General features: G+C 43.6%; 1 protein-coding gene across 1 annotated transcript in view; it reads right to left on the bottom strand.

The window, feature by feature from the left end:
- Positions 1–26,793, bottom strand: part of LOC135055485 (phospholipid-transporting ATPase IC-like) — a 119,526-nt gene that overhangs the window by 9,776 nt on the left and 82,957 nt on the right. The window contains exons 13-23 of the mRNA XM_063959615.1: positions 25,874–26,082; positions 14,386–14,429; positions 13,873–14,029; positions 13,523–13,714; positions 11,515–11,627; positions 10,590–10,754; positions 10,388–10,499; positions 9,144–9,219; positions 8,858–8,990; positions 7,626–7,914; positions 7,077–7,300 (exon numbers count right to left, since the gene is read on the bottom strand). Of these exons, the coding sequence (XP_063815685.1) occupies positions 7,077–7,300; positions 7,626–7,914; positions 8,858–8,990; positions 9,144–9,219; positions 10,388–10,499; positions 10,590–10,754; positions 11,515–11,627; positions 13,523–13,714; positions 13,873–14,029; positions 14,386–14,429; positions 25,874–26,082 (1,714 nt within the window). The remainder of the gene's footprint in view (positions 1–7,076; positions 7,301–7,625; positions 7,915–8,857; positions 8,991–9,143; positions 9,220–10,387; positions 10,500–10,589; positions 10,755–11,514; positions 11,628–13,522; positions 13,715–13,872; positions 14,030–14,385; positions 14,430–25,873; positions 26,083–26,793) is intronic.

Raw genomic sequence — 26,793 nt, 5'->3', positions numbered from 1 at the left:
ATGAAGTTCTGCCCACCTAAACGTGCTGCTTACCTCCTTCATTGGCTGGGAGTTCCTCCCTGATGATTGAGGTACGCTACTGCCATTGCAATGTCAGAGCGAATTTGAACCAGTTTCCCTTGAAGAATGTCCTTTGCCTGAATGAGTGCCATATCTATGGCCCGAAGTTCCAATACATTTATTGGCAGGCAACTTTCTTCCTTGGTCCACTGCCCTTGGAATCAACTTCTTTCTTACACAGCTCCCCAGCCCTGAAGACTGGCATCCGTTGTCAGAACCTCCCAATCGGATCCAGAAGGGTTCACCTTTGTCCAGATGGGATGTCTGTACCAACCAGGCTAATGACGACCTTACTTACAAAGGAAGGACCATAGTCTGCGTTTTTATTGTCTGATGTAACCCATTCCATTTGGAAAGGATCAGACGTTGTAGAGCCCTCGAGTGGAATTGAGCATACTCCACCATGTCGAATGTCGACACCATAGATCCCATCACACGCATTGTTGCGTGAATGGTTACCCTTTGACTGTGTAGCAGGTCCTGAATCCTCAACTGTATTTTGGATATTTTGTTCAGAGGTAAAAATACTCTCTTAAGACCCGAATCCAATACAGCCCCCAAGTGTGTCATCCGTTGTGACCGAACCAGGGACGACTTTGCCCAATTTATGAGCCAACTGTGTCTCTGCAGATGACACTGAAGCAATTCCTGAGATTGTGGTAGGATTAATAAATCATCAAGGTATGGAAAAATCCTCAGCCACTGCAAACAGAGATAAGCAGCCATTACCACCATCATTTTGGTAAACACACTTAGAGCTGTGGTCAGTCCAAATGGTAGGGCCTGAAACTGAAAGTGTTGCTGGAGGTAGCACTGATGGGACTGTGCTATGGGAACATGCAGGTAAGCATCCTGGATATCCAGTGATACCATGAAATCCGCCGCTCCATGGCCAAAATAATGGAACGTAAAGACTCCATATGAAAGCGAGGCACCCAAATGTACTTGTTCAGCACCTTGAGATGGAGTATGGCCCGGAATGACCCATTTGGCTTCTGAACTAGAAAGAGGTTGGAATAGAAACCTTGTCCTTGTCGCGCAGGAGGAACTGGAATTATCACTCCTGATTGAAGCAAATTCTGAACTGCCTCTTGTAAGGCCCTGGCCTTCGTTTCTACTGAAGACAGGCTGGAACCTTTGTGGAGGGTGTTTCTTGAAAGCAAACGCATAACCGTGAGATATCGCTTCTTGCACCTAGGCATCTGTGGTGGACTGCTGGTGGAGGCCCGCACCATCAGGCGGGATGGCTTATCTTCTGGCTTGGAAGCAGGTCCTCTGGTAGCTCAATGCTTTTTAGTCTTACCAGACTTATCAGATTGGGACTGTTTGCCATACCTTTTCCTTTTCCTTGGGTCCGAAAGGGCAGAAAAGCTGGAAACCTAGGTATGGATTTGTAGGTAAAGGAAACTTCACTTTCTTGGAGTCTGCCTGACTCCAAAATACTATTTAATTCTTTACCAAAAAGAATCTCTCCAGTAAAAGGCAAAGACTCTAAAACCTTATTTCACTCTGAGTCAGCCTCCCATGTACATAACCAGACAGCTCTGCGAGCTGCTACTGTGGAGGCTGATGCTTGAGAGGAAATAGTACCCATAATACAAGGCTGCTTCTTCCATAAATATAGCCGCCTGTTTAATATGTGCAATATGGGATTTTTGTACTCTAGATGCCAATGAAAGATTATCCTCCAATGCATCAGCACAGACCACCACTGCTTTTGCCATCCAGGCTGAAGCCATGGCTGGTCTTACAATTGCCCCCGACAAGGAGAAAATGTTTTTTTTTTTTTTTGTTTTTTTTTAAACCATCTATTTTTCTATCCGCAACATCATTTAATGATGTTGAAGGCAAAGGCAATGTAGATTTTTTCACACCAATCGAATGACGTGCATATCTACTTTGGCAGCCACTTCCTTCTTTAAACATTCCCCAGCTGGAAGAGAATAATTGGAATTTTTTACTGGGTATGACCCAAGCCTCTTGCATAATCTCAGTCCGCTGTTCTGACTCCTGAAATTCAGTTCTGTTTTGGGACGTTTAAACATAGGAGCATTTGATTTTAACAAAGGCTCTGCTGCCTCCTATAAGGATAGAATGGCTTTCATAGCACTAATTAGCTCAGGTATATCCACTGAGCTGGGACCTTCATCCTCATCTCTGTATGCAGAAACAGAATGCGAGGAATCCTCATCCTCCAACGTGTCCCCATCTGAAACGTGTAGACTGTCAAGATGTTGTTTTAGGTCTGTGATTTACCTTCCCCGGGCCTTTCAGACTGCTTTTGTTGAAAGGCTGCAGATTCCTGGACTGGATGTGATAAAACCCAGGGAGAATGTTGCATGTTTATTTTATTTATTTATTAACAGTTTCTTATATAGTGCAGCAAATTCCGTTGCGCTTTACAATTTCAAATAACAATAACAAACTGGGTGATAACAAACAGTCATAGAGGTAGGAAGGCCCTGCTCGCAAGCTTACAATCTATAGGGAAATAGGCATGGATACACAAGGAAAGGTGCTATCTATTGCATAGTTGTTCGCCAGATTGCAAAGGTTCTTGGAGGGCTGTATGATATGGTCATACAGCAATGATGAACCGGGTTTGAGAGGAAGGGAAAGTGAAGAATGAGAAGACATGTGAGGATAGGTGTGAACTGTACAGAGTGGATGCAATTTGATAAGAAGGTTTATGAAAGTTATGTGGGCGGTTCTGGAATTTGATATGCTTGTATAAAGAGGTGAGTTTTCAGGGAACGTTTGAAGGTTTGGAGACTAGAGGAGAGTCTTATTGTGCGTGGTAGGGCATTCCACAGAGTGGGTGCAGCCCGATGAAAGTCCTGCAATCGTGAGTGGGAGCGAGTAATGAGTGTGGATGAGAGACGCAGGTCTTGTGAAGAGCGAAGAGGTCGGGTTGGGAGATATTTTGAGATAAGCGAATTGATGTACGTTGGTGTAGTTTGGTTAATGGCCTTGTGTGTGAGTAAAAGTATTTTATATTGAATGCGGTAGAGTACAGGTAACCAATGGAGGGACTGACAGAGTGGATCTGCAGACGATGAACGTCTAGCGAGGAAGATAAGCCTCGCCGCTGCATTCAGAATGGATTGTAGTGGTGAGAGTCTCGTTTTGGGAAGACCAGTTAAGAGACTATTGCAATAATCAATGCGGGAGATAATGAGAGCGTGGATTAGTTTTAGCAGTGTCTTGTGTAAGGTATGGTCGTATTTTGGAAATGTTTTTTAGATGCATGTAACACGATCTTGAGACAGATTGAATGTGGGGAACAAAGGACAGATCAGAGTCAAGGATGACACCTAGGCAGCGAGCTTGTGTGGTAGGGTAGATAGTCGAGTTTTCAACAGTGATAGAGATATCAGGTTATGTAAGGGTTAACAGGGTAACCCTATCCCTGGTATAGGAGCTGGCACTATCCGCTCAGCTATATTGGATGTATGTGCAAAAGCAGCCCATGGGGGTTCGATTTGAGCCTGTTCCTGCCTAGGATTATTCAGGAGGCTTTGATGAAAGCTAAAACAATTTGCACATAATTAATTTTGAACCAGATCCTGAGAGGTTAACCCAGCTTTGCAGGACAAACATGAAATCAGTGTTGGTGCTGCTGTGGAAAGTGTATTCTCCTCACCCTTGGCTCTCTTAGACGTGGTAAACAAATCACACACCTGTATGGTGTTAACTACACAATTTGTGACTGAAATCACTTTATAGCTTTGTTAAAGTGACATGCAATCTGATCCCTCCCTAACTTGCACCAGCATTGAGGATCGGTATTGCACACAGAAACTGACAAGAAATAGTAAAGTCAGCAATCACACTAGCAATCAGTCACAAGTTATACATTAGTACAATAAGCAATAAAAGCACATATTCAACTACAGATACATTTCAAGTATGTAGGAGAAACATATTACTGAATTACCTTATATAGGATATTTAATGTATTCAGTCGCACATCGAAAAAACGGCAGCAATAGTTTACAAACTCATATGCATCAGGCACTTATCCAACTACTTGTACCCAATGGTAGGTAGAAACTTAGTGCTGTATCACCTGGCTCAGGAGAGTGGGATACAGGTAGACTTCACCCCACTTCCAGGATCGATCAATACGTTAGTGAACGCTAAGTGGATCCAGACGCAAATAGTGTACACAAACGCCCAGTGAACCCAACAGTGAACACAGACGCCCAAGTGAACACTGACGCAGCAGTCACAAAGCTGCCTATGCTGCGACTGGGTCCCTTTTGATACACAGTGTCTCAGATGGAAGTGGGAAATTCGTTCATGGCGGGAAACTCTGAGGAAACTGGTCATGAACCGGGGGGAGGGGAGACCAGGGGAGCGTCTTACTCCCCACTGCTGACATCAACCCCAGGGATCCCAGCCTCACATTAATCCCTGAAGCCTATGATCCCTGGGGCCTAGCGCTGGTGCACCCGAGGTGGCAGCCACGTCAGCAACTGCTCGGTAGTCTCCATCCCGAAAACAGTGCGGCTGTGTCCTTGTTCCCCCTCTAAGCGGAACCAATGCCTTACCTTCCCCTCCGTGCTCCGGCCACAGCCTGGTAACGTCTGCTGGACTTGCTAGTACATCCTACACAGACGCCCGCTGAAACAGGACTGTACGCGTGGGTAAGTGTTGTCGCGACCCGGTGGGGAGATGTTGGAGTGACTCTTTCCTAAGGTACGTATAAGACGCTTTTTAGAAAGATCGCTCAAAAATAATAAGACTATAAAAATAAAATAAAAAGCTTATGTCTTCTAAAAACCAGCAGCCCATTGACCATGGTCCGGCTCCTGCTGCACCAAACAAAAAACTGAATTGCCTGAGCCAGGAGGCGGGGATACAGGGGACTGTCCCGTTGCATTCTGGGAGGCCGAAAGCTGAAGATCGTTGGTGCCAATCCGTTGACACTACCTCATATCCCAATGTTTATACTGAGGATAATCTGTGGACCCTACAAGAGAAAATGATAAATAAAACTAAATAAAATTGACCTCCTGTCAGACATGATGTCATTGGGGGCATCTGCTATTTTTGTCTGTACTTACATGCTGTGGGGACTGCCACTGGTTTACAGTGTATTGATGGGGGGGGGGGGGGGGGGGATCACTCAACTGTGGCTGTACCCGCGCTCTCATGTGCAAAGTACAGATGTTCGGTACTTTGCACAAATGGATCCTGCGACGTCGGAAGCAGGACTGACAGTCATAAGACGGAGATTTCTTGGCAGTGACGGGTGGCTTTGGCAGCACCATAGGTGCCGTAAGCAGCCTGATGGTGGGAGAGAGCACGGATCACTAGTGCAGCAGGAGGCATCTGCGTGTCATAGACGCCTCCTGCTGCATTTACATACAGCGCTATCCCTGTTGCTTACAAGGAAGCAGCAGTGACAGCAACTCCAAGAGCACCTGAACGAGCCTCAGGGTGCGTTGTGGTTTCAGAAACAAAAACAGTTGCTTCCCACTGGGTGGTGTCAACGGTGGCATTTTAATGGAAAATTTAATGACAAAACCATCAAGGCCGAGCTAAACAGGTTCTGCTAAATCAAAACAAAGCTTTTATAATTCACTCCAGAAGAATAAAATACATTGTAGGATTGGTCGCTTTGCATTTTATTCTTAATAACTTAATAATTCATTTTTGCTGGTATTTTTTTTTTTCTATATGTCTTGCAAGGAATAAATGGCATTTGGCAAAACAGCAACGGACGCAACAATAACAGTACGTTACACAGCATTATGCTGAAGAGCACCTCACCTCCCCAGTTATTGACCATTAATTGTGACTCTTAAATGTTTCAGTTTCCTCATGAATTAGTCCCAGCTGTCGTTAATTACACCGCACCGCCAAATGTCTGTTATCAGGGAAATTTATAAATCTAACATGAATTAGGATTCTACGTCTCATCATCAGAAACATGCAGCAAGTCTGTTAGCTCAGTTTAAAGGGTTCAATCTACAATTTTTGAAAAACAATTTTCAATGACTGTCGATAAATCTTTTGCATTCTTTGAAATACGAGGTAATTCGTCTTGGGTAATTTAATTAATCACAGTTGGTACTATAATACTGTAATTAAGATATAGGTATACAGTAAAATAAAAAGTGGAGCAGAATAAGACTGTAGGAAAAAATATCAAACAATAAAATGTGTTTGATAATAAAGTTTGTTTTTTTGTAGCATTTTTTTTATTTTTATTAACGTTACAACTTTATTTAGTCTGCCTCAGAAATGCCCATGCACAAGAACATCTGCCTCAAACAAATGTATATGGCTATATGGGATGCAGACAGTTGGAATCCCAGTGCTGGAATCCCGGGATGCGGCCAGAATGCCAGCACCAGAACTCCGGCATCTGACAATATGCCTACACCGGAATCCTAACCATCAGCATCCCAACCGTAGGTATGCAGGGCACAGTTAGTGTTAGCCTGCAGGGTAGGGGATGTGAAATTTAGGGATCCCCAGGGACAGTTAGGGTTAGGCTGCAGGGTGGGGGGGTTTAGGCACCACCCCGAGTATAGTTAGGGTTAGGCTATGGCAAGGGAGAGTAATGGCGATTTTGGTGGAGGGTAAGTATACTTACCTACCCCGTCGGGATTCGCCCCATCTTCTGACCGCCGGCATCCCAAACGCCGGCAAACCGTATTACATCCGGCCATATAAATAGGTGGGAAAATTAGACAGATTTATACACTGTATAGTTGCTCAACATGAAGAGCTAGACCCTAAGGGACCAAATTAACGCACACTGACCTACTGCTGTAGTCAGTCAAGCTAATTTTCGAGCAGTCCCGCCTGACATCATAAGAATGTATAGTGGGTACTTTCCCACTCTACCACTTCGTAACTTCATAGCATTTAATTCTATGGGAGAGATGTATCAAAACTTCCTAAGAGTGGAGAAGTAGAGAAGTGGGGAAGTTGCCCATAGCAGCCAAATAGTTTTGAGAGTATTTATTAAGTACCCATCAATGGTACGTCACTTGGCTTACCTGGGCAGAAAATCCATTGAAGAAAGAGTACCAGAAGTGGACTAACGTAAACGCAAAGTTTTTGTAGAAGAAAAAGCCTAGAAACTTGCACATGCGGATATACGACCAGCGACCATGGACCAGAATTAGTCTTTGAAGGAACCGGAACTGAGCAAAGGAGTAGTCGCTGGACATGACTGCTTGCATTCCTTCTTGGCCACTTATACCAACACCTATATGGGCAGCTGCAAGGAAGAAAATAGATTTGTCATGTAAAGCTAACGTAGAAGGACAATTGAAGGAAATGTATAAAAATCTGTAGAACATTGACCTATAATATCTTCCGACAATGGTCTCTATGGTAGACTTGTCCACTCTACTGTTTAACTTTCACAGCCATCAACAATGTGAAATAATTAGAAAAAGAAGATGAAAAAGGTACTCATGTGCACCACAGAGATCATGGTCCAATCCTAACGTTTAGGCAGTAGACAGAAAAGCCTACAATCTCGGTGAACATCAACTTTTCCTAAGCATGGACAATCTGCTCTACTTCTATTCCCAACTTACTCTTTATCATGTTAACGTCATTGGCACCATCTCCGATAGCTAAGGTGATGGCCTTCTTGTATTTCTTTACCAAGTCAACAACCATGGCCTTCTGTTTTGGAGTCACTCTACAGCAGATGACTGAACTGCACTCGCACGCCAGGTCTACAAAGTTCTTCTGTCGCTGTTCTTTCATGGCATAAGCTTTCCTCTTCTCCAACAGGTCCTGTTCCTTCTCTTCTGCAGTCTTGGGGAATTTCAGCTTGAGACGTTTCTTCTTCTTTTTCTTCTTTTCAAGAAGGATTTCATTCTGAATGAATATCGACAGTACATTTCTATGTTATTGTTAGGGATAGACTAAAATATGCAAAAAACTGTATGTCAACATTCAGGTATTGACGTTCAAAACTTGTCGAGATTCTGAATGTCGACTTTTCAGACCACACCACCATAACAGGTTCACACGGTTTAAAATCGCGTGTGAGCCAGTCCATCTTCTGTGATCTTGACCAATTGCTGTAAAGCCTCCTCTGGCAAAACTTGATTGATCAATTAAAGATGAATCACTAATGATATTCTATTAATTTGGAACCTAACTTCCCAACAGGAATTGCATTTATTTTCCGGTGTCCGAGAATAAATTAAAAGTATCTTCAAGACTCAAATAAATCGAAACGAATTCCCGTAAGTAAATGTGGATCTTCAACGAATAAGGATAAATCCAACAGTCAGGCAAAAATTAACTGCAAACTGTTCTTTAAAGAGGGATGTTATTAATATAATTAAGGCCCAAATTCATCAAGCCTTGGAGATCAATAAAATGCACGGAGATAAAGTACCAACCAATCAACGCATAACTGTAATTTTTCAAACGCAGCCTGTAACATGACAACTGGGAGCTGGTTAGCTGGTACTTTATCACCATGCAATTTATCACTCTCCAAGGCCTTAAACAGTAAAAAAAAAAAAAAAACGTAAAATTGTATTACCATGCAAAAGTCATAGCAAGACGTTGCACCTCACTTAAGATCAAAATATTTCCCCACTGCATGATTTAAGAGTAAGACCCCTCAGTTCTTTTGTCGGCAACACAAAAATGCATGAGAGCACAGCCTGCCCCGTTGAAAGACCTAGTGACATCACAGAGTCATCAGGCCCTTTTTGAACTTTTTTGGACATGAGGCAGTTTGTGGCGGGGTGATTTCAGTCTGCCTCCACTGTATTTCTCTTTTAAAAGAAAATGCTTCACGTACCAGCCAGGAACCAGTTATGATCAAAGAGCGTTTTTGGTCCATCTGGAAGTAGGGTTCCGGCGTAGTCCGAGATGCTCCTGAGATGCCGGCATTTTGGTTTCTCTGATTTTCCATCCGTGTCTGCAGTAGGGCACTGGGGGGAGAAAACGAAAACAAATTACAGACACCCAACCGACTTTTCAAACAATTGAATTCCACCCTATGAGTCACTGAGGATTGTTGTGACCATATAAAAACACAGGGCTAAAGAACTCCATAGGTCATTTATCTTATTGCAGTCACTTACTTAATGTCTTCTCCGTAGTAAATGTTTGTTTCATCGGTTAGGAGCTCACAGGCAAAGCCAATGTTTTCTGCAGTTTCTGAAACAAATCAGATTACAAACAGATTTATTATTTCTGAAAAGTAAATTCTGAATTTGCTCATAATCGAACCGTGCAGCAGATATAATAAATACTTCCACATAGTAGAATTAAATAAAAATACACTAAAAATCTGAAGGGGCATATTCAATTGCAGGCGAAATTGTGGTAAACCCCGTTTTTCCGCAGATACAGGAATTTACCTATTGAAATTTCTGTGAGAAAAGCAGACGCGGTAACTTCTAAAGAAATTAATGACTTTTTTTTCTTGCAGCGTCGAAGCAATTCCAATTTTTCCGAAAACCGTTATTTTAATGACATATCATTGGGACTTGCTTCAGGACCCCTGGTCACACCCCTCTATTGACTAATTAGGTAATAGGAAGTTTTCAATCAACTTAGTCATTAATTACATGTCATTATTGTGCTGCAGCCCCGTCCTCCTCGACTGTACAGAGGATGAGGGATTTATCTGCTCACTACCAGCCTAGGATCTTCACTGCGCTGCGGGAAAAGTCACCTCACTGCCACCATGCAAGGGGAACAGGCACAAGATGGCTGCTGGGGAGGAGGCCAACGTCTTGAAGTTCTCCTATGGCCAAGCTGTTACAGGGTGCCCATCTCTGTGCGGTCACTCTGAAAGACCTGGCTGCTTTCTACTGTAGGTACTCTGGGTGATTGCTGTGTTAGGTGACAAAGGACAAGGAAGATACTGCAGTGCAGGTGGATATGCATGCAGTGCCACGTCTATGGCAGAGCGCACCTGGAGAGGACAGGTGAGGATGAGGAAGGGCACCTTCCCTGGCAAATCGCTTGCTATCCCTGCACTCTAGCATTACTTGGGCATCCTGATAGGACCAAGGGCCCCTTCCAGATAACTTTTTTTACATTTTTATTTTTATTTTATTTTTATTAGCCATGGGTTCTTCGCGGTAAAAATTACTGCAATTTTTTTTTTTTAAACGGATCCTGCGGGTATCGGAAGCGCACACATCTGCAGTAATGAAAATTTTTTGCAATATCCGCAGTAATATTTACCGCAAAAATCAATTGAATATGCCACTAAAACACTATAATACTGGTGCCAGAACAATTATCAGGACTATTCTATATCGCACTGCATAGAACCACATGGAGGAAGGCGTTTCTGTATGCATAGCGTACTCACCTTTTTTATCACCTGTAAGTACCCAAATCTTTATGTCTGCTTTGGCTAGTTTAGAGATTGTGTATGGCACACCGTCCTGCAGCTTGTCTTCAATAGCCGTGGCTCCCAACAGCTGGTAAGGTACATTCATATTGGGTAAGCATACAGGACACAGATACCCCAGCAACAAAATATCAGATGAGTCACAGCCTCAAGTACTTACCAACAGGTTAGTTTCAATCTCTTCGTATACTTTATCCTGAGCTTCATCGCGGTCCGTCATGGAGAGGCTGGCTGCTATATACTTCTTATTCCATACCTCATACTCCTCTTGGCTGATGTCCTTGTAGCAGAGGCAGAGGGTCCTCAGAGTCTCATTGGCAAACATCTGAAAGGATACATAATAAACAGTAACTATAATTACAGATTTATCGCTGTATCAATGTATCGATAAACTAGCGCGATATGGGCTGATGCAAGAGAAGTCTTTGAAAATATGATGGTGCTATTGCCAGCAATCTTTAGAATCATTGAAAACTTGACTTCTGTTGCAACTTATAAAAATATAAAAATGGTCAAAAAGTTTTATAGTAAAATCTTTTTAATAGAAACAATATCTGACCATGTGTCCTACTGGTTGCATGGCTTAATTGCCGGACTAGGCAGTCAGTTTTGGTGTAACAGAAGGATGCCGGGTTTCAAAAGTGAAGCTGAGTTGGAAAATCCAGGTAGCACTGGATTGATCTGAATTGGCCATTGGTGGATCTTAAGCCTTATACAGAGAAAATTTATGAAAGTATTAATCTAATATATTCCCCAGCACATAAAAAAAACAAAAACAAACAAAAGAAGCTTGGTATTTGGAAAACTAGTAACATGGCCCAGGCATATGCTTGTTCATCTAAACCCCGACACTGCTATTTTTAAGCCTGGGCTTCTCCTCTCTTGCTGTGGTGGGAGACCTTGGGGTAGGCTTGCCTGGGGCATGTGCCCCTGCTCTAGCTGCCCATGACGAAGGTGGGACAGGTCCCCGGGATTATTATATAGGATACTATTTGTCACCTTCTCATGGTCAATCTTATTCTCATCTCAAGCAGAGTTTTGGAATTAACTTTTCAAACAGTGACCATAAGAACACACAAACTCACATCCAACGCCTCCTGAGTCTCTTCTTTGATGGGGTTATCTGGATGTAAACGTTCATATATAACGGTATCCGCTCCTTTACAGTACAGTCTGATGTTACCGCCGGGTTCTCTTACTGAGTGTGGAAAAAGTAGTTTATATTACAGCCAATACACACCAGTAAGTGCACAAAAAATAATCTAACAATAATTAGCTGAAAGGCCATAACATTATGAAGAATAACGTCACGTAGACAACTTCTATTGCAGAAGCAAGATATACTTACTATGCTATTATAATGAACCTGTGCAATAAGCTGTTGGGTGAAATGCATCACATATATGTTGAGGTTTCCCACCCTGTACTTTGGAAAGCTCTGCTCCTGGCAGAACATTTACTGCAATGCTTGGTTTGTTGAAGCGATCGTTTTTCCTCCTGGTTGAGGAGAAGCACAAGGATCTACACACTCCGTCAGTAGCGTGGACATCTATGTCAGAGATGAATTAAGGTCTTCTCCGCATAGGAGCTCTGAGAAAATGGCACTGGGCATTCTAAACGCATCAGCTTCTGACATTGCATTAGAAAGTCCTCAGCTGTACAGCACCCTTGTGAGGTGCCATCCAGGACTGCTACAAAAACTTAAAGGCGCGAGTGAAGAGGATTACAATGCTGCTCCAAAACAAAGAGGGGTAATTATAATACCCAGGTAGTGGTATAATAACCGTGGCACATGTTTTAATGGCCGTGTGGGAGACAGCTGTAAAGAAAGTTTAGACTCGCACTTAAGAATGTAGCTCATGACAACATACAAAGGACTTCTAATGAAGGAACGGGATTTGCAAATCTCTACCGACTTCGTTGGAAATTGTTCCTGGACTCAATATGATTTTAAATGTTGCTTTTTGTTTTTTTTTGGTGGGGGAAGGGGGTTATAAAATGTTTTACCTGCAGCTGTTTCACCGTTTTCTAAATGCCCGTTTTGGCATCAGAATGCCCATTTATATAACATGTCATTTGTATTTAAGCTGAAACGGTCTTCCTGAAAATGATTCATTGCAATGTACAAATATTTGCTTTATCAGACTTGTCATTACATAACAGATTTTCCATATGGGTATATTATGTATTTTATGAAACTTTCTAATATTAATGGGTATTATGGTTATCATTTAATTACTAGTTACACGCAGATGTCACACGCAGCCACTGCAACCCAAAACATGGCAGGTAGCCACCTGCCTCTGCAGCTGGGCTGCGTAGGCAGGGAGCTACTCGTGGGTGGTTTCGCATCTCTGCAGGGGGGGGCTTAGCATGCGGGGCGGACTACCAGCATGCTTCTGATTTCGATCGTAGATGTGCGTTTTTTTCCGCACATCTACGATCAGCTCTAAATCACCCCCAATGTTTGGTTTCTACCGACAATTCAGGACACAAACTGATCATCAAAGCCTCCCGGGGTTGAAGGAAGTTTAGCCCATATGTATTAAGCATTAAGAAAATGATAGAGTGGAGATGGATAGAGTGTGACAAATGACCAGCCAATCAGCTTCCTAACTGCCATGTCACAGGCTGTGTTTGAAAAATGACAGGAGCTGATTGGCTGGACATTTATCACTCTTTATCCGTCTCCACTTTATCACTTTTTAAGGCTTAATACATTTGGGCCTTTGAGTGCTGAAGTCTATCTGGCCATGGCAAGACTTCAATAGATATAGCAACATAATATCCAGTTTACATTGGCGATTACTTTGTTGACCCTTACTGCACAGAAATAAAAAGTTAATAAATCTATGTACTATATAATATACATTTAATACAAAATATAATGAAGTAAGAGGCGAGCAGATGTGCACAAAGTTGTACATCTGTTTTTGGTGTCCCCAGATTGTAAGCAATGCAACAATCTATTGGAAATTCCCTTGTTCAGGGGCCAAATCAATGGTACAGTTATTAAATGTAAAATAATAATAATAAACCTAAATAATATAAAAAAAATATTAGCAGAGAATAAAAAAAAGCCACACAACTCACCTATTACAGACATACGTTTTCGGTCACTATTAAAATCAAGGAGAGCAAGAACCTCATAAGTAACTACTTTTTCCAGCTCACTAATAGTGATGGTGCTCTGGGTTCTTGATAAGAACACAAAGCCGAAGTTCCTGGCCGCTGTTACCAGCGCACCTTCATCCGGCGATGCCGCTTGGTAGACGATCTCGCCCCCTGCAAACAAGTTCAAATTTAATCTCACATTTAAAAAAAACATATTTAAATCATCGTTAAGGCTTTTAAAAAAATATTTCCTAAATGTGGGATTAGCACAAACTTTTATTGGGAACATTGAACCTCGTTAATCGAACGTTATGAAGCGCAGAACTCACCATCGGTCTTCTCCACCATCACCGTATGGCACAGAGCAAGTATCTTGAAGAACAGACGGACGTCGGGGTCTTTCCCAGATTGAATTTGCTCAATCAAATAGTGGTCGGTAAATGTAAACTTTGCATCTGCTAAAGGATTCCAGCCAAAATCCACAAGCTGCAGGTGAAGAGGAGATAGAATCCATCACATAAACAAGAATAAACCCAGCTTCGCATGAGGAACATATTAGTATAAAGGTCATATGTGCAGATTGGAGGCCAAATTATCAGTGGATGAAAAAGCTGGTCCTGGAGCCCTAATGTTCCGCACCGGCATGGGTTCGTTACAAGAAATCGCTCCCTCTTATCAGTCCGGACATCTTTTGCTGGGCCAAGCATCATTTGTAATAATTTTTTACAAGATAAGAAAGCAATGACTAAACATTAAGTAAATAGGCTGAAAGCTGTTGACTACACTTCCAATGAATATAAATAGTTACATGTAATGGTAGTTGGATGGCACGGATAACATACCTCACTATAACTAAACTTCTTTCCAGCGACTTCTCTTTCTTCACCTAAAAATAAACATGTGTTACTATTTAGAAGATTAAAGTGGAGCACCACCAATTTTCAATGTATACCCACCCATTGATAAAAAAAAAAAAAAAAAAAGTTGGTTTGTTAAAGGAAGATTTTGGTACTTACCGATAAATCCCTTTTTCAGAAACCATAAGGGACATTGGCACTAAATCAAGATACTGCGGTATTGATGGTGGCTTACAGGGAGCTGGCACTTTAAATAATCTAAAAGTGAAACAGGCTCCTCCCCCTCTATCCCCCCCATCATCCCTCAGTTAAGAATGAGCAGAGAGGAGACAGAAACAAGATAACAGAACTAAACGAGGGAAAAGAGCATATAACAAACACAACAAAACAACAATGAAGGCACGAGAACAGCGCTGGGTGGGCGGACAGTTTCCCCAATGGCTTTCGAAAAAGGGATTTATCGGTAAGTACCAAAATCCTCCTTTTTCTGTTAGCCACTAGGGGACACTGGCACTAAGTCAAGACGCTGGGGACGTCCCAAAATTTCCCCCTGGGCGGGAGAGCGCTTAGGAACTTGCAAAACCAGGCAGCCAAACCGTGAAGATGTAGCCGCAAAAGTGTCAAACTTGTAGAACTTATCAAACGTATGAATACTAGACCAAATGGCTGCCCTGCAGCATTAAAATGTGGTAACCCCCGTGTAGAGTGAGCAACAATTGATAACAGAGGAGGTCTAGATTTGTTAAGATAGGCCTGACGAGTTGTCAACTGAATCCAGCGGCCCAGGGTCTGCTTAGTAGCAGACCACCCATGACCAGGGACACCATAAAGCACAAACAAAGCATCAGATTTCTGTAAAGCCGCTGTCCGATCCATGTAGATCTTCAAAGCTCGCATTACATCCAGAGTAGAAGGTGTTCCAGAATCGTCCTGCAAGGACGGAACCACAATAGGTTGATTGATATGAAAAAAGTGTACACAACCTCTGGAAGGAACGAGCCATGTGACCGCAACTCTGCCCTATCAGGATGGAAATTTAAGTATGGAGGCTTACAAGACAAAACCAATCATTTCAGATACCCCTCTGGGCTGAAGCTATGATTAGTAGAAAAACAGCCTTCCAAGAAAGTTATTTAAGGTCTGCGACTTCCAAAGGCTCTCGACTTCCAAGACTGGAGGAAGTCGAATATCAGATTTAAATCCCAAGGAGCTGTGGGCTGTACAAACGGAGGCTGCACACGCAGTACCCCTTGTAAGAACATTTTTACATCTGGCAGGAACGCTAGACGTTCTTGGAAGAAAATAGAGAATGCAGGGACCCCAGGCAAAGTCCAGAGTCTAAACCAGTATGAAGAAACAGCAAAAGACATGATAAACGAAAGGAGTCTGATGGTAAACCCTTCCGCTCACACCAAGAGACATAAGACCACCAAATGCGATGATAATGAGACTCTGTAACTGGTTTATGCGCTCTCACCATCGTAGGAATCATGGCCTCTGGAATCCTTTTATGTTTTAAGATGTCTGCCTCAATAGCCATTCCGTTAAACGTAGTTGTGGGAGGTCTGGGTGCACAAAGGGATCTTGCTGTAATAGATCCGGACACAGAGGAAGAGGCCACGGCTCATCCACCAGAAGAGAGTGCAGGTCCGAAAACCAAACCCTCCGAGGCCAAACTGGTGCTACCAGAATCACCTTGATTCATTCCAGTTTGAGTAAACGGAGGAAAACATACACTAGGTCGTATGGCTAAGGCAAGGCCAGAGCGTCCATCACTTCTTTTTTTTTGTGTAAACTGTTTTTTATTAATTAAAGCAGCAGACAAATCATTACAGCAATACATTTCCAAAGAAGGGGACAAAAACATCTCATAGCATATATGTCAATACCATACGTTTAAAGCACCCAAAGTATGGAAATAAGTTGTCTGCATAACTTATAACATCAGAACATATAAAAAGGAACATTTTAACAAAACAGCACGGAAAAATAGGAAAGGAGAGAAAGAGAGAGGGAAGATAAGGAAGAAAAAGAAGGGGAAAGATAGTAAAGGTAGAGTCAGGTGAGAGTGTCTGCGCCGAAAGGACGATCACTTTTAAAAATAAGGGGGGGGGAACTTTAACAGTTAGGGAACTGAGACCCATTGGAAAGATACCTTACACGGAACATAGGGAGGGTTATGTAGCCATGTAGGACCGGTACACAGGAGATTCTTTAAAGTCGTACCAGGGAAACCAGATAGCTATAAAGTTAACGGTTTTCCCAGATGAGAAAGAGATCAGGTCTTCCATGTCTAAAAAGTAATCGATCTTTGTAAACCATAATTTAATCGAGGGTGGTGAGGTGGATCTCCAAAGAGTTGGAATAACCGCTTTTGCAGCGTTGCTAAGGTGTCTCAATAGGGAGTGTTTATAGGAGTGCGCCCCCGCGGAGGTGTGATTGAGGAGCCAAAAACCCGGGTCTTTCGGGATTACATCCCCTACTATCAGTTCGGAACACCTGAATACCTCTGCCCAAAATGGGATTATAAGAGGGCAATCCCACCAAATATGCACAAAGCTCCCTGGGGCATTTCTACATCTCCAGCACAGATTCGAGAGGGAGGGAAACATTTTATTAAGAACAAGAGGAGTCCTATACCACCTATATATGAGTTTATAGAGGGTCTCTGATGTCGATAAGCATAAAGAGCTCGCTTGGGTGTTACTAAATACGGAATCCCAATTGATCTGTGTAGGTAGCCCTAGCAGATCCTTCTCCCAGGAAGCCATGAAGGTAGGAGGTTGCGGAAAAAAGTTTTCCATAATAAGCACATAAATTTGTGAGATCGTATGCGTGGGGGAGCTGTGAGAAACGCATAGTTTTTCGAACCCTGTGAGGTCTCTGGTTATGTCAAGAAGGTTCTTGGAGGATGTTATGAAATGATGGACCTGCAGGAACTTCCAAAACTCGGAACTAGGTATGTTCCAATGAGACTGGGTATCTGAAAATGAGCGCACCCTACCCGAACTCACCAGCTGACCGACCCTGAAAATTCCGGCCTCTGCCCATGGAGCAAATGCTGTCCCATGGAGACCCGGAACAAACTTGGAGTTATGGAGAAAGGAGGTTAAAGGGGACCATTTGGAGGATATATGGCTCTGAGATCTCAACGTGGCCCATAATTTAAGCGTGGGGGAGACCGTGGGATGAATAACCCTCGGGAGGATAGGAAGCCAAGGTGCAATTTCAATATAATGTGGAAGACATCCCTCCTCCAGAAGAACCCATTGTTTGCGATCTTTAGCCCGTGACCATTCCAGAATCCTATTTAAGTGTACAGCATGATAGTAGTTAGAAATATGCGGGAGTTGTTGTCCCCCTTGATGCTTTCTCCTGAATAAAAGATCATGTCTAAACCTGGGTGTTTTGCATCCCCAAACAAATGCACGAATAAGATTCTGGACGTCCCGAAACCAAAGTAGTGGGATGTGTATTGGAAGGGTCTGGAGAAAGAATAATATCCTAGGGAGGGCATTCATTTTGACAACATTAATCCTGCCGAACCATGATAATCTTAATTTCTTCCATTTCTGGAAGTCAAGGCGAAACCTCGCCAGCAAGGGGCTGAAATTCAGGGAGAATAATTTTGATAAATCGTTGGACAATAGCACCCCCAAATATTTTAATTTGTGATCGTGCCACGCAAAAGGGAAAGCATGTTTCAGACCCTCGACTACAGCAGGAGGGGTAGTTAAATTCATAGCAATGGATTTGGAATAATTTATTTTGAAGTTAGAGAGGGCTCCGAACTTCTCAAACTCTACCATCAGGTTTGGCAAAGAGGTGACTGGTTTTGAGATTACAGCAAGTAAATCGTCGGCATATAAAGCCAATTTATATTCAGTCCCTTTTACCAGCAAGCCCGAGATATTCGGATTGGCCCTAATACTTCGAGCTAATGTTTCCATACAAAGGACAAAAAGTAAAGGGGATAGTGGGCAGCCCTGTCGTGTGCCATTGAAAATAGAAAAGGAATCGGAAAGGGAGCCATTAATCCTAATTTCGGCGGACGGGGAAGTATAAAGAGATAGGATTCTATGAAGACAGGTATTACAGAGCCCGAGATGCTTCAGAATGCCAGACAAAAAGTCCCAGTCCACCCTGTCAAACGCTTTTTCAGCATCAGTCGACAGTATGATTGAGGGGGACGAAAGCTGGCCAGCATAGTGAATCATGTTGAGCACTTTAGAGGTGTTATCTCTGGCTTCTTGGCCTAAAACAAATCCCGTCTGATCTCCATGTATCAAACCAGGCAATAATAGTTTAAGGCGATTTGCAATCAGTTTGGCAAAAAGTTTTATATCCATATTCAATAGTGAAATTGGCCAATAACTGGAGCAAAGACTGGGGTCTTTACCCTCTTTAGGTAAAACTGCAATATGGGCCTCTAGTGATTGCGGGGAGAAGGGCGAGTGTTCTGATATAGTATTGAAGGCTCTCGTGAGTAGAGGGACCAATTTCTCCTTGAAAGCTTTATAATAAGCAATGGTATACCCATCAGGGCCTGGACTCTTGCCGTTGGGAGAAGATTCAATGACTTTCATAACCTCTTCATTAGAGAAAGGGGCATCTAGATCCTCTGCTTCTTTTGTGGATAGTTTGGGGAAGTCTAAGGCCCGTAAGTAGTCAGCTATGGCTGTTTGATGGGACGACTTGTCCGCTCTTCCCGTCGGACCGGCAATGTTATATAGAGTGGAATAATATGCCCTAAAGGCCTTAGCGATATGAGGTGTCTCATGTTGGAGAGCTGACTATTTTTAATTGTATGGATAAAAGTAAGAGCACGTTGCTCTCTAAGGGCTTTGGCCAGTAATTTCCCGGGGTTGTTACCCCATTGGTAGTATCTGCTACGGCACTTCCGATAAGAAAATTTGACTCTGTCAGAGAGTAGCTTATTCAGATCAGCCCTAGCAGCTTCAAGATCAGCATAATGTTGTGGGGTTTGGGATTTCTTGTGTAAAAGCTCGAGAGATTGGATCTTAGATAATAATTCTCCCCGGAGTTTCTCCTTCTGCCTTTTACGGTTAGATCCTATCTGGACACAAACCCCTCTGATAACACATTTATGTGCTTCCCAGACTGAGATTTTAGAAATGTCATCTAGGTCATTGGTACAGATATAGGAATCTAAGGCGTTGTCGATTCGAGACCGGCAGTCCGCGTCCTGCAAGAAGGTGTCGTTAAAACGCCAGGACCATTGACGATGTGTGCTGGGAGGCAGGCGTAATGTGAGGTTAACTGGGGCATGATCTGACCATACAATTTGTCCTATAGATGCATTGGAAAGAAGGTGTAGGTGTCGGTGACTCAGAAACAAGTAATCAATTCTAGAATATGTCTGGTGTGGGTGTGAGAAAAAGGAATAATCTGTTTCGGCAGGATGTGTCAGTCTCCATGTGTCAATCAGCTGGTGGTCGAGCAGAGTGCGCCTCACCCCCCTATGTTCCCTCTCCGACCTGCAAGAATTCTTTTTAGAATTGTCCTGGGTGGGATCTAGGGTCCAATTTAAGTCGCCTCCCATCACCACCACCCCCTCCAAGAGAGGCTCCGCGTTTTCCAAAACCGAGGACAGAAAGGAGGGTTGTTTAGCATTTGGAGCATATATGTTCAAAAAAGAAAAACGTTGGCCGTATATATCGCATTTCACCAGCAACCCTCTACCTTCAGCTAGTCTATGAGAGGTAACATTAAGAATAGGCAGGTGGCGAGCCAATAATACAGCCACGCCTAATGTCTTACCGGCAGAATTATTAGACAGGAAAACATGAGGATAGTAGTGACGCGTCCATCACTTCTGCTTGAGGATCTCGTGTCCTGGACATGTAACGAGTAAGCCGAGATTGAGTCAATACGCCATGAGTTCCACCTTCGGACAACCCCAACGTTCTATCAGAACTTCGAACATTTCTGGGTGAAGAGACCATTCTCCTGGATGGATCTCCTGACGACTGAGATAGTCCGATTCCTAATTGTCCACTCCCGGAATGAATACTGCAGAGAGAATCATTGCATGGTGTTCTGCCCACTGAAGAATGTGCGTTACCTCCCGCATCGCCATGCGACTGCGAGTTCCGCCTTGTTTGTTGATGTACGCTACATCCATTGCGTTGTCCGACTAAACCTTATACCACCTTGAAGTGAAAAATGTGGGCAGCCTGCAGTAGAGCATTGTAGATCGCCCTTCATTCCAACACATTTATCGGCAATAGAGATTCTTGCGGAGACCAGCGGCCGTGAAAGTGAGACTTCAACACCACCGCACCCCAATCTGCCCATGAGGTTGTGTAGTTGAAGCCACCAAAGTAGTGACACCCTTGTCTTGGGAGTTAAACGGACCAACTGCTGAAGGTGGAGATGTGACCCGGACCATTGACTGACACCAGTCGTGGTTTGAGTACTGCCTGGACCAGTCGTTGTATACTCAGAGCTTTGTCCTGTGGTAAAAAGACTCTAGGGGTCATTCAGACCTGATCGCAAGCTAGGTTTTTTTGCAGCGCTGCAATCAGGTCAGAACTGCGCATGCACCGCAATGCGCAGGGACGTCACACGGGTACAAAGCGGATCGTTGCTGTGCGATGGGTTTAACGAAGAATTCATTCGCACAGCCGATCGCAAGGAGATTGACAGGAAGAAGGCATTTGTAGGTGGCAACTAAACGTTTTCAGGGAGTGTTTGGAAAAACGCAGGTGTGTCCAAGCGTTTGCAGGGCGGGTGTCTGACGTCAATTTTGGGTCGAGACAGGCTGAAGTGATCACAGCGGCTGAGTAAGTTCTGGGCAACTCAGAAACTGCACATGCGATCGCACACTTGCACAGCTAAAATACACTCCCCTTTAGGCGGCGACTATCTGATCGCAGCACTGCAAAAAACTGCTAGCAAGCGATCAGGTCTGAATGACCCCCTCTGTACGTTGGTGTCCAGAATCATCCTGAGAACTGGATACGTTGCGACGGCAGAAGATTGGAATTCCAAAAATTGATTATCCAACCGTGCTCCACCAACACATTGTATGTCAAGAGAGCACGTTCCTGTAGAAGAAGATCGGATGGCGCTTTGAGGAGAAGGTCGTCTAGATACGGGATAATTGTAACTCCCAATATTCTGAGGTGAGCAATCATCACGACATGACCTTGGTAAACACTCTGGGCGCTGTGGATAGTCCGAATGGCAAAGCTGTGAACTGAGAGTGAACTTTCGTATCGCGAACCGGAGGAAAGCTTGGTGAGGTTCCCATATCTGAATATGAAGATATACATCGTTGATGTCTAGAGATATCAAATTCCCTGGGTTCCAATCTCGCAATTATCGAGTTGATCGACTCCATGTTGAATTGATAATAAGCTAGAAACTGATTCAGTGATTTCAGGTTCAAAACTGGCCTTATTGTACCATCCGGTTTTGGTGCTACAAAAAGATTGGAATAGTAACCCTTTTTGCTATGAAGGTGTGGTACCGGCATGAATACTGCTGATTCCACTTAGGTCTGTATTGCACCCTGAAGGGCCAACCGTTTGTCCATAAAGGTTGGAAGAATTGTTGTAAAATATTTTCCGGCGGTAAAACTTCAAAATCTAGCCTGTACCCTTGGGAAATGATATTGCGAATCCTTGCGTTCTCTGGGATGTTTCTTTCTTTCTTTCTTTTTTTTACCAGGCATCTTGAACATTTTGAAACTGCGCTTCTACCGTATTTGGGCCCCGGTGGGAAGGAAGACAGTCATGCCACCATCTTTTCTATAGGTTTTGGGTCCTGACAACGAGCAACGGTTGGTTGCTTGCCTCGACCTCTACCTCTGAAAGGTGTAGACAAAAGGATGTTACAGTATAAGAGCATTTTTACGCGGTGGGGCCAGAGTCGGCAGGGTAGTAAATTTACCACCCCTAGCCTGTGATATTAAAGTATCTAATTTTTTCCCAAAAAGAATCACCCGAAAATGGAAGAGCATCCGCAGCTCTCTTAGACTCCGTGTCCCCTCATCACGATCTTAGTCAAAGTGCTCTTTCTGGCTGCAATGGTGGATGCTGAGATTCTTGAATTAACCTGACTGATATCTCTAGCAGCTTCTCCTACATATATAGCCGATTCCTTAATGTGTTAAGCTAGAATAATTACTTCTTCCACCTGAACTCCATCTTGTAAGTCCTTAATCAACTTAGCAGCCCAATGTTCCACTGCTTTGTTCACCCAAGAGCTCACTAAGGCTGGTCTAAGGGAAACACCTGCAGCCGAATAAATGGATTTCAATAAGGTATCTAGTCTATGAACAGCAGGGTCTTTTAAAGAGGTTGCGCCTGGGAAAGATAACGCTGTCTTCTTTGATAACCTGGAGAGAGAAGAATCCACTTCAGGAGAGTTTTCCCATTTATCTGTCGTAAACGATGAAAAAGGATAATTACTCAGGAATCGTTTTAGCATCTGAAATTGCTTATCCGGATTCCTCCAAGCCTCAGTCAGCTGATATCCCTTTTCAAAGAAACTGGGACTAAGTGACAGATGATCTTTGTTTCCTGCCAAATAAGGCAGTGTCTGGCGAATCTGGCTGCACAGCCTCAGGAATGTTTAAAACTCGCGTTATCGCCAAGATAAGAGGTTTAACTCCCTGAGTAGATTCTTGAGAAACGTCGTCATCAGCGTCAGTAATTTTACCCATTTCACGGCCGTCCCACGAGAGAAGGTCCTCTCCTGATTCCTCTGATTGAATAATCAGTGGAGCTGGACGTTTCTTAGCTTTAGAAACGTTCTGTCACTGTCTATTGGACGTATCTAAGTGTTTTGATAGAACCTCCACCAACTTGGCTAGCCCTGCCACTCAAGGTGGTTTCGAAGAAATAGAAGGAAGAGGTACCTCGTTATGAGGAATCTCCCTGTCTGCCAAGTCTTCCGCAAGGCAGCCAATTCGGCATGTAACTGAGATGGTTCCTGTGAACCAGGGGGGAAAATTAGCGTCCTGTGACGGGCTGATTGATGTGACATCCGAAGCACATGCTTCACACAGGGAGAAATCATCTGTGTGTGCTTTTTTATTACACTTCGCATACACAGTTTTTGTGACGCCTTATTCGCTGGTCCCCTGCCCGCCATTGTAACGGACAGAGGAGACACACAATAATACCAGCACTCTCAATAGCAAACCTAGAGAAAAAGCGAGGAATATCAGAAGAATAGAGGACGGTATATATATATTTCTACTCCCTTATACTAAAGTCCCTCAGCCCACCAGCCTGTAATAAGTGTGCAGGTTCTGGGTCTCTGGCGGTCTTATTAATGTGCACCTGTCTCTGTGCAGAGAAGAAAACATTGTTGCCTTAATCACTGCCTAGCTGGGAAGCTTGCTAGATGATTGACAGGCATAGAAACCTGCCAACCCCGCCTCCCCCCTCCACTGGCACCCATCTCACTAGGTTTTCAAAGCGCCATTTTGAGTGGGTGACTAAAAGTTTAAACACAGCCCAAGTGTAAGGCGCTTTGTACCTTAAACAAAAATTCACTTCAGAGTGATAGCGTTGTGCGCTGATAACCAGTGTCTCCCTCTCTGCACTGAGCACCACGCTGTGCGCACTCAGTGCAGGATCTGTTGCGCGTTGCAGGCTACTTCCCGCGTCACTGACCGAGCTCACCACTGTTACCTCAGCACTGCTCTGGTCTCAGAGATCGCGCTGCCGCTGAGTGCTGTGTGCAACAGCCAAGGAGAACCGCCGCCGCGGCTAACCTGTCACGTCCCAGTGTAGCCTGCTGTCGGGGATAGCAAGTAAACTGCAAGGTGGAGGAGGGGGAAGGGATAGGGCCGCTGCATCCTACAGGTGTGATCACACTAACCCATCCTGAGCCTCAGGAGGGTGCAGCTTCTTTTGGAAAGAATGGTGCTTCTCTCTCAAGCGCTGTTCTGCCGATGATTAACCCGGACACCACTTCTCTTATTAAGTGGCGAAGGGTTTCATGAGGCAGAGGGAAACAAAGTCCCTTGAATAAAAAAAAACAGTAAAACAAATAAAATAAAGTAATACGTAAACTGAGCTGGAGTTCAGTCAGCTGTGACCGGCTCCCTCGGCACATATTCAAAACCGAGGGATGATGGGGGATGGAGGGTGAGGAGCCTGTTCCACTTTTAGATTATTTAAAGTGCCAGCTCCCTTTAAGCCACCATCAATACCCCAGCGTCTTGACTTAGTGCCAGTGTCCCCTAGTGGCTGACAGAAAAACACATTCTTAATTTTTTTTTGTCTTGCCTAAAAACACAAAATGAATTTCATACATGTGATTTAGAATTCTGCAATTTTCTGATGAGGATACAAGCGACATTTTAAGGTTTGTTAGATGTGGTCAATGTAAGAGCAAAGTGAATATTAAACAGCCATTCCCCTGGCCACACCAATGATTTATATGCCAAGATCCTGCCTTCAGCCCTTCAACAAGAGTATCTGATGGGAAAGTTCTATGTTCCCCATGGTGACGTGCCATTGGATGAAACGCGTAGGTGCAGAGTTCCACATGACTTGCAACCTAACACCTCTGCCAGTTCTGAGAGGTTTTTGTTTAATTTCCTGATCGCTTCTGTCTACAGTATCAGCAGAACCATGGCCTACAGTATCTAGACTTAAGGATGTGGTCTTCATACGGTGTTTCATCTTCTCAAATCAGATACGTCGCTCTTACCTTTTGATGTATGTGCTATTATAGATTGTTAAAATTAAATACTTAGATCCAGATTTATCAAGCTTTGGAGAGTGATAAATTGCACGGTGATAAAGGGGCAGATGTAGAAGTGATAAAGCAGTGATAAGTGGAAGGTGATATCGCACCAGCCAATCAGCTCCAATATGTAAATTGACAGTTAGGAGCTGACTAGCTGGTGCGTTATCACCCTGCACTTATCACTGTTTTATCAATTCTCCAGGCTTAATACATCTGCCTCAAAGTACTAACCAATCAGCTCCTAACTGCCTTGTTACAGGCTGTGTTTGAAAAATGACAGGAGCTGGTTGGTTGGTAGTTTATCACTCTCCAAGGCTTGATGAATCCATCTGTGTAGCCTGGCTGTAGTGTATTGCATTACCATCATTAGCTAATATTTGGCACTGTCCAACCTTGTTAATTTATTCACTGTATTTAGACGTGCAGACCCATGTTGTAAAATAGTTAAAACATAACAATCACACCTTATTTATAATTGTCTTGTAGTTGTTCAGGTACAAAGATATAAAAAGGGCAATGTTACTTTGTACTATTTTCAGTACTCTGCAGGTTTACACAATTGAATAAGACAAGTGTTGTGAAAGGGTCACTACATGAGGGATGTTGCGTTTTTAGTTAATTATTACACTGTCAGCATTTTGGGTATTTTACGTAATCTCTATTTATTGAGGTCATTGGGTCGATTCTGCGTTTCAGTAGATGGGTGCAGTCTGATCCGCTAGGCACCCCAGTAACTCACCGTAGGTCTCCCCGTTTATGGTGCACTTTTTGAAGGTCATGATGTTCTGCGTCAGAGTCCCAGTCTTGTCGGAGAAGACGTACTGGATTTGTCCCAGCTGCTCGTTCAGGGTTGTAGTTCTGGCTTTGGCCGGCGTGTCCTTCTCGGAATGGTACATCTGCAGATCCCAGTTAATGAAGTAACTCTGACCCAATCGAATCACTTCCACACTGTGAGCATAACACCAGAAACACTACAATGAGAAACTGTACCCAGCTGTCGCCTGAATTATACAACAGGGCAGTTCCATTATTTGTTTTCTCTTATCCATAATCTCTCTCTCTTCCTAGAACTTTTCCATTAACCTAATCGTGTTCATATTCAAATCACAGTACAATTGATTGACGGGTGTGATCTAATAGCAACTGACATCATTGGAGCATAGCTGGTCCCAAATCAGTCAAAGATAGAGTAGACAGCTCCCTAAATTTGCAGAGACAGATAACACCACATTTATACTACGGATATGGAAAGGGAATACATTTATTAAAGATAAAGGGTCCAGAGCTCCTCCGGGCCGGGCTCTCATCTTCCTCTACTATATGCTGCAAATGTAGAAGGATATTATAGCATTCGTGGTCAGTAGAGAGTTCAATGAGCTCCCTTTTGTGTGGCAGCCAACACCATAAGGCATCTGAAGCCCCGGAATGTTGCGCACACAAGCCGGCATTCTAGGCATCCAATATGAAAAGCTATTTGAAGGTTAATGAAACTCGGACGTTCATTTCCTTGCTGAACAGGGAGTGCAAGCGGCAGAGAGTGGAGCAGCCAGGTTAGTGGGCAGCCAGGTTAGTGAGGGGTAGTGAGCGCATCCCGCCCTAAGAAATTTTGGGGCACCCTAAATATTTTGCTATGAGGAGAACAAACCACTAAGTATGACA

This window comes from Pseudophryne corroboree, chromosome 1, assembly GCF_028390025.1.
Source record: "Pseudophryne corroboree isolate aPseCor3 chromosome 1, aPseCor3.hap2, whole genome shotgun sequence".
NCBI classification, from domain to species: domain Eukaryota; kingdom Metazoa; phylum Chordata; class Amphibia; order Anura; family Myobatrachidae; genus Pseudophryne; species Pseudophryne corroboree.
This window is presented reverse-complemented; position numbering and strand designations above follow the sequence as displayed.